The sequence below is a fragment of the Alosa sapidissima genome, chromosome 11 (genome assembly GCF_018492685.1).
Source record: "Alosa sapidissima isolate fAloSap1 chromosome 11, fAloSap1.pri, whole genome shotgun sequence".
NCBI classification, from domain to species: domain Eukaryota; kingdom Metazoa; phylum Chordata; class Actinopteri; order Clupeiformes; family Clupeidae; genus Alosa; species Alosa sapidissima.
Genome location: NC_055967.1, coordinates 16,962,615 through 16,970,244, shown reverse-complemented (window position 1 = coordinate 16,970,244; position 7,630 = coordinate 16,962,615). Strand labels below are relative to the sequence as shown.

The 7,630-nt window shown below is 46.1% G+C and overlaps 1 protein-coding gene across 1 annotated transcript; it reads right to left on the bottom strand.

Moving 5' to 3' along the window:
- Positions 1 to 671: 671 nt before the first annotated feature.
- LOC121724017 lies at positions 672 to 2,245 on the bottom strand (the record flags this gene model as incomplete). Its single annotated transcript, XM_042110322.1, is given in 2 exon segments — positions 672 to 1,663; positions 1,665 to 2,245. Coding segments are annotated over 2 exon segments (1,485 nt in total), but the record flags the coding sequence as incomplete, so codon positions are not given.
- Between the last annotated feature and the right edge of the window lie 5,385 nt (positions 2,246 to 7,630).

Genomic DNA, 7,630 nt, shown 5'->3' with positions numbered 1-7,630 from the left:
AAAGAAGACCTTCAACAAATAATTTTATTAGAGGAGTTTAAGAATTGTGTTCTTAGAGCATGCTGCTGTTTGTTCTGATGAGTTTGTGCTTACGCACAAAAACACATTTCCTTCCTCCTCTTTTCCTCGGCATGACTCCACTCTTCCTTCTAAATCACGGCAGAGTTATCGTAATGACAAACCAAAGATCCTTGATTACTAGCAAGATAGAGCAACGTAATTCGTTACTATGGGAGCAAAACGGGACAGTTCCGGTCGGCATAAGTGGGAGTGTCACCTTACGTCACTAAATAAACTTTCTCTCTTAATAAGCAATAAGAACAGATAAACCTAATTGTGTTCACAGTATTATTGTCTATAATCATGTATGATACCAATGAATCATTCTTTAGGACATGATATGAATAATTTAATTAGTCATGTGAACCGAGCTAGCTAGCTAGCTAACGCTAGCTTAAAATGCTATACAAGTGGATGGGAGTAGCTATGGCAATACAGCTATGCGCTAACAAGTGACTAGTAGTTGAAGGACTTCGCTTAAACTTAATATACTGTTGCAAATTCACTTGAGTATAAACTATCCACTTTAACTAATGTAAGTAATGTTATTCAGCTAGTTGTCATTTCAAAGAAATTAGTTGAAAGACACATCTTGCTGATGCGCTGGGACACATCATCAGTGATGTAACCTGGGGTCACTGGGTGTTTCGGGTCTTTCAACATCAGACACCCTCGCCCAGGCGACCCGACCAGAGTTGATCAGACTCCGGCCTGTGTCCCAGCAGCATTCTTCCACGGATCAGCCCTCTTGATCCAAAGCCATCTTGTGGCTCTTTCTGCGGCTTCAGTTGCAGATCTGATGGCCTTCCTCTTTGCCTCACCGGTGAGGCCCAGCATGGTGAGGACTTTGCAGAGGGACCGCCCTGCAAATCCTCGGCATCCCACCTCCAGGGGTTCACAGTAAGTCCTCCAGCCTTGGCTCCTACACTCCTCCACCAGCTCCTGGTACTTGGCACGCTTCCGCTCATTAGCCTCCTCCATGCGTTCTTCCCAGGGCACTGTCAGTTCCAGAATGATCAATTGTTTGGTGGAATCAGAAACAATGATCATATCTGGTCGGAGCCGTGTTGTTGTTATTCTTGCTGGGATCTTCAGCTGTTTGCCCAGGTCCACTTCTAGCTGCCAGTCTGTGGCGGTAGTGAGGAGACCTGACCTGGCCCTCGCTTGGATAGTGGGCTTCTCTCCAGCTCTGTGGAATCTGATTGACTGAGGCTTGCTGTGGTTCTTGGTGGTAGTAATGGCCTTGGCTATACTCTCAGCAACCGCCTTCAGCACCTGGTCGTGGCGCCAGCGATAGCGCCCCTCTCCAAGGGCTTTAGGGCAGCTACTGAGGAGGTGTTCCAGGGATCCCCTTCCTGGACACTGGAGGCAGGATGGTGTCTCTGCTTTGCCCCAGACATGGAGGTTGGATGGACTGGGCAGGACATCATAAACAGCTTGGACTAGGAACCTGATGTTAAGGGAGTCTGCTCTCCAGATGTTGGGCCAGGTGATCTTCCGTTGCAGAACATTCTCCCATTTAGTCCAAGCTCCCTGTTGTCCCATACCCACCATCCTGCTGGCTCGTTCTTCCTCCACGCCTGCCCGCACTTCCTGCTGGATGATGTAGCCGCTGTTTTCCCTGGGCCTTGTCCACCCTGGTTGATGGGAAATAGCCAATACCTGCGCGTCCTGAGGCTATGGACCCCACCAGTACCTTCTGCCTCAGTCGCGACTCTGCCACTTCCAGAGCCTCGACTGCCCTCCATTTCCAGCCTGTTCGCACCTGGATGCCAGCCGATGCCACCTTTTCATCCCTGGATTCCCTGTACTGCAGGGCTTCTCGAGTTCTAGTCACCATGAACTCTTCAGTGAGTCCACTGAATGGAAGCTTCAAGGTGTTGCTACTGCCGTACAGGGCAGCACTGCTCAGACTTCGGGGTAGGCCAAGCCATCTTCGCAAGTGGCTGCTGATCTTTCTCTCCATGGCCTCTACAGTTGTAATGGGTACTGCATATACTAGCAGAGGCCACAGGATGCGGGGCAGGATGGAATGCTGGTAAATCCAGGCCTTGAATCTCCCTGGCAAGCCAGATCTGTCGACGCATCTCAACCAGCCCTCAAGCTCCTTGCTGGTTCTCTGGATGGATGACGAGTCTTTGAGGCTGCAATCAAAGAACTTTCCAAGACTCTTGACTGGCTGTTCGGTAAGAAATTACACTTCTCCGTTTAAAATTTTACCTTAGCTAAGAGGATAGCTAGCATGCTAACAGCCGGACAGTAACTGGCAGCAGCATGGTCTGATATTAAGTTATTTTATCACAAATCCGAACGCTAAAAAATTACACTTTTAGGCTTGAAATGATCCCAAACACTTACAGATTATGACAAAAATTTCCAAAAAACCCTCAACAAATCCAGAAGGACATAATGACCAATTTATTGGTAAAATTCCACAAGTCTCCATTGACATTAGTGCAGCGAGGGTTTACTCTGGTCTGCATAAAGGGGGATTTCCCCCCCCTCCCCCTTGCAATAATCGAACGCGGAAATTGTCGAACGTTTGCGCCTCTCGCTCCGCTTTAACCCTCTCTGGACAAACCCTGTAAATCTCAGCCTTCGTCTCCTACTCGACAATCTGACATTGAAACTGGTGGATGTTTTTACTGCCATGAAGTTGGACATTGCATTGCAGATTGTGAATCTCTAAAAAAGAAAAATACAAAGGCAGCTCATAAGCAAAAATATTCGAAATGTTCTGGCTTTGTCCATCCCTTATGTCAGCCACACTCGAAAATTGATCCTGTTTATAAACCCTTCGTGTCTACAGGCATCGTTTCGTTAACAGGGCATGAGCAAGATAGCGTCCCTGTTAAAATTTTGAGAGATACAGGTTCAGCTCAGAGTTTTATTCTGGCATCTCCTTTGCCTTTCTCGGAGGAAAGTTAATGTGGCTCTGACGTTTTAGTACAAGGAATTGAAATGGGAATTTTAAAAGTTCTGTTGCACGCTGTTCATGTTAAGAGTGATTTAATTTCTGGGTTTGTTATCATGGCCGTTTGTTCTCAGCTGCTAGCACATGAGAAAGTAGTACCTCTTTCTGAGGTAATTTCGAAACCTTCTGAACACACTAAAGTATCGGAACTCCCCCTATTTCCACCGGTCCCGTATTTCCACCGTCTTGCGTGTATGCGTCACTTAATATCCATTTTTATACAAACCAAGACAACGGACTCCTAAAGAAACGCAACCACCCACAACATAGGTGTATCTAAATTAGCTATGTACCAAAAATGACATTTTACCGTGACTCGAAGAGCTGTAAACAGTGTTGTAAGGCTGCGTGTACGAAACCACTTGGAGCTCCAGTGGAATTTGAATTTCATGACGAGAATTCTCGGTCTAACCGTTCATGTGCCATTGAAACGGTGTAAATAGGCGACCCATCAGGCCAGCACTATAACTCCGAGCGTGGTAAGCAAAATCGAATATTTCAGGCAGTAAATGCTCCCGTTAAGAACCAAACCAGATTTTGTTCAAATCTACACACCTATGGCTACTGAAAAATGTAACCTTCATTTAGTAAATGTTATTTTGAAGTGTTCTAAAACATTGTTGTTTTAGAATTTCTGAACAAAAGTGGTGATAATTGGGTTAGATTCCAGTTTAACTGATGTTTTTCCAGTGTGTGTCGTTACTCGAGCTCAAGCACGCAAGTCACGTTCTACTGACTTGTGTGATTCGTTTATGGCACTTGAGGATCCCATTGTGTCTTCACCCGGTTCAGCGCGTCGGCCGCTGCCCACGGCCGATGGTGCTGAAATTCGTAAACCATCCCGGTTGCTGTCCACGCACAGTGGTGCTGACATTTCAAACTCTGCCCTGTCTTTGCCTATTGACAGAGATTTGTTAATGCTTGAGCAGAAGATAGATCCATCATTAGCCAAGTGCCATGCATCTGCTGCTGGGAAGGGAGATGTAATGAATAAATCTGTGGCATATTACTGGGAGAATGGCTTGCTGATGCGTAAGTGGACTCCGTCTCAGAGTCAAGACTTGGGCTGGAATACAGCTTGTCAATTGGTCGTCCCTGCTAAATTTAGGCTACATGTGTTGATGTTGGGGCATGATCATGAGTTTGCTGGCCATCTAGGTGTTGTCATCGTATTTTAGAAAGAAAAGTTATCATCGTATTTTACGTTATTTCTTTTGGCCTGGCCTCAAGTCTGATGTGGTGAAACACTGCCGCTCGTGCCATCGCTGCCAAATAGCAAGGAAACCGAATCAGGTTATTCCACCCGCTGCACTTCGTCCAGTTCCTGTAATGGGAGAACCATTTGAGCGCATCATTCTGGATTGTGTAGGGCCGTTGCCAAAAACAAAATCTGGGCATAGGTTCCTATTGACAATCATGTGTGCCGCTACACGCTACCCAGAAGCTGTTCCGCTGCGCTCACTAAAGGCAAAGCCAGTAGTGAAGGTGCTAGTTCATTTTTTTATTTATTTTTGGACTGCCCAAGGTCATACAAACCGACCAGGGATCCAACTTCCTGTCTCGATTGTTTAAACAGGTGTTACAGCAACTGTCCATCAAGCATCAAACCTCCAGTGCCTATCATCCAGAGTCTCAAGGGGCTCTGGAAAGATTTCATCAGACTCTGAAGTCCATGTTTCGCACTTACTGTTTTGATTCTGCTCGAGAGTGGGATGAGGGCCTCCCACTGCTTCTGTTTGCAGTGCGAGAAACGACTCAGGAGTCACTGGGGTTCAGTCCAGCTGATCTGATCTTTGGTCATTCAGTCCGTGGTCTGTTGAAGTTGCTGCGTGAGAGGTGGGACACTGAGACCACTGACCGGCAACACTATGTCTTAGACTATGTCTGTTCATTTCGTGAGCGTGTGCGCAAGGCCTGTGCTTGTGCTCAGGAAGCTTTGTCTTTAGCCCAATCAAAGATGAAGACTCGATATGACCACAAGGCTATTCACCGTAGTTTTCAGGCTGGTGACCAAGTTTTAGTGTTGTTGCCCGTGCTGCTCTGCAGGCAAAGTTTTTGGGACCCTACGAAATTGAGTCCAAGATCAGTGACACCAACTATGTCCTTCGTACGCCAGACAGGCGGCGTAAAACTCGAGTGTGTCATGTTAACATGCTAAAATCGTATGTCCCCAGGGAGCCTGAACCTGAGACTGAGTGTGTGTGTCCAGTGCCTGTCACTTGTGCTGCTCCTGTAGTTTCCTCCTACTCTCCAGAGGAGGATGGCCTGAGTTTTCATGATGTGCCTGTTTTGTGTCCCCGTCTTCCAAATTCAGAGATTTTGGAAGGTTTGCCTCGTTTTCTCTCTCATTTGTCAGATTTGTGTGCTAAGGATGTCCAGAGGTTGATAGAATCCTAACCGGGTTTATTCTCAGATGTTCCCTCGCGGACTATGTCCTTAGTCATGACATCGATGTGGGTGACCATCCCCCCGTCAAACAACATGCTTACCATCTGAATCAAACAAAGAGAGCAATTCTGAGTTCTGAAGTGCAGTATCTTGTGGATCACGGGTTAACTGAGCAGAGTTCTAGTGCTTGGAGCTCTCCGTGTATTTTGGTTCCAAAACCTGATGGAACAGTTTGTTTCTGCACGGACTACAGGAAAGTGAATGCAGTGACTAAACCAGATTCTTTTCCACTTCCACGCATGGAAGATTGTGTGGACAGAGTCGGTTCAGCATGGTTTGTCAGTAAGCTTGACTTGTTGAAGGGCTACTGGCAGGTCCCGCTGACACCTCGGGCGGCTGAAATCTCAGCATTTGTTACTCCTGACTGCTTTATGCAGTATTCAGTTATGGCGTTTGGGCTACGCAATGCGCCTGCTAGCTTCCAACGTCTAATGTGCAAAGTTTTAGCTGGTGTACAGAATTGTGAGGTGTACTTGGACGACATTGTTCTTCATTCGTCATCTTGGTCTAGTCACCTCAAGTTACTCCATACTGTGTTCCATCGGCTCTGTGATGCCTCCCTGACCTTGAACTTGGCCAAATGCGAGTTTGTTAAAGCCACTGTTAACTATCTGGGTAAACTGGTTGGTCAGGGTGATGTTCGGCCTGTTGAGGCCAAGATTTTAGCCATTGTTGAGTTCCCGAATCCAAAAACCAAGCGTGAGCTATGCCGGTTCTTGGGGTTGGTTAGCTACTATCGTAGTTTTTGCCGGAACTTCTCAGATGTTGTGTTGCCCCTTACGAATTTGCTTTATAATTCCTGTGATTTTGTATGGTCTGGTGATTGTGAGGCTGCGTTTCAAAATGCTAAGGCTTTACTCTGCAGGCTTTACTACGCTTCGCTTCGCTTCGTGCTCCGATTTTCCGCTCTCGCCCACACAACGTCCAGGCCTCCAGTCCCTCTCAGAGTGAGAGTCTGGGAGAGAGGCCTGGAAAAATGGGGCGGCTTCGTTTTTGGCCTTCTGGCCATTAATATATGTTCTAGTTTAATTATAATAAATTATTGATTATTTTCAAATTTATCCACCGTTGTCTGCCGTGTTTTGCCATTGCTTTAATTAGCTTTAGTTATAGTTCCCTGAACCTAGCAGGGGACATAACACACACACACACACACACACACACACACACACACACACACACACTCACTCACACACACACACACGTTTCTCGTCTCATTCAGAACAGCAGAATAAGAATAGAGATCCCTCTCCCAGACCCTGTTTGTGTAGATGGCACTGGGAAGGCGATGTAGCCACTCTGATGCACTCTGATGCCGTGCTGAAGTTGTGTGATTGATTCTCAGCAGTGCTGATGTTACGGATAAATGGGATTTAGCTCCAGCACTTTCAACCCTTATCGGGACTGTCATCATCTGTGTGTCTACGCTGAGACGGCTCTTACACTCTGTATTGTTCAAAATCACGTCATCATCGTCATCATCACTGTCATCATTGTCATCATCATTATCATCATCATCATCATCTCTGTTTCATTCTCTCAGACCACACTGCTGCCTTCAGTCACAATACATTCCTCTAATGAAATACATGATCTCACTGTCTCTTACACGTAAATGAATTCTTGAATTTCCCCTTGGGGATCAATAAAGTATCTATCTATCTATCTATCTATCTATCTATCTAAATGTTTTTATTCGCTTTGCATGGCTGATGCCGAACTGTATTGTGGGGCACTGCATTGCTTGTGGCAGAAGTTTTCTATAAAAGTTTATAGCAGTAGATTTTTGGGCTTTTTGCCTTTGTGATGGATAGGAAGGGAGTGGGAGAGAGATGGGGTGGGATCGGGAAATGACCCCAGATCCCCGCGCCACAGCGCACCCCAGAAAAGTTCAACTACATGGGCCAACGCAAGCGTCAGCCAATCAGATTGCCTCTAATGTCAATGTGCTAACAGAGCTCTAAGACGGTGGACCAATTTGATAAACGGTAGTGTTTATGTATAGAAATGTAGTCTAGTTAAAGGCGCAGTCAGGAATTTGATAAATGGTAGTGTTTATGTTTATGCAAAGAAATGTAACTAGTTAAAGGTGCAGGGATTTTGGTCAGGGATTTTGCAGGAAGTTGCGTTTGTTTGTTTATGTTTAAA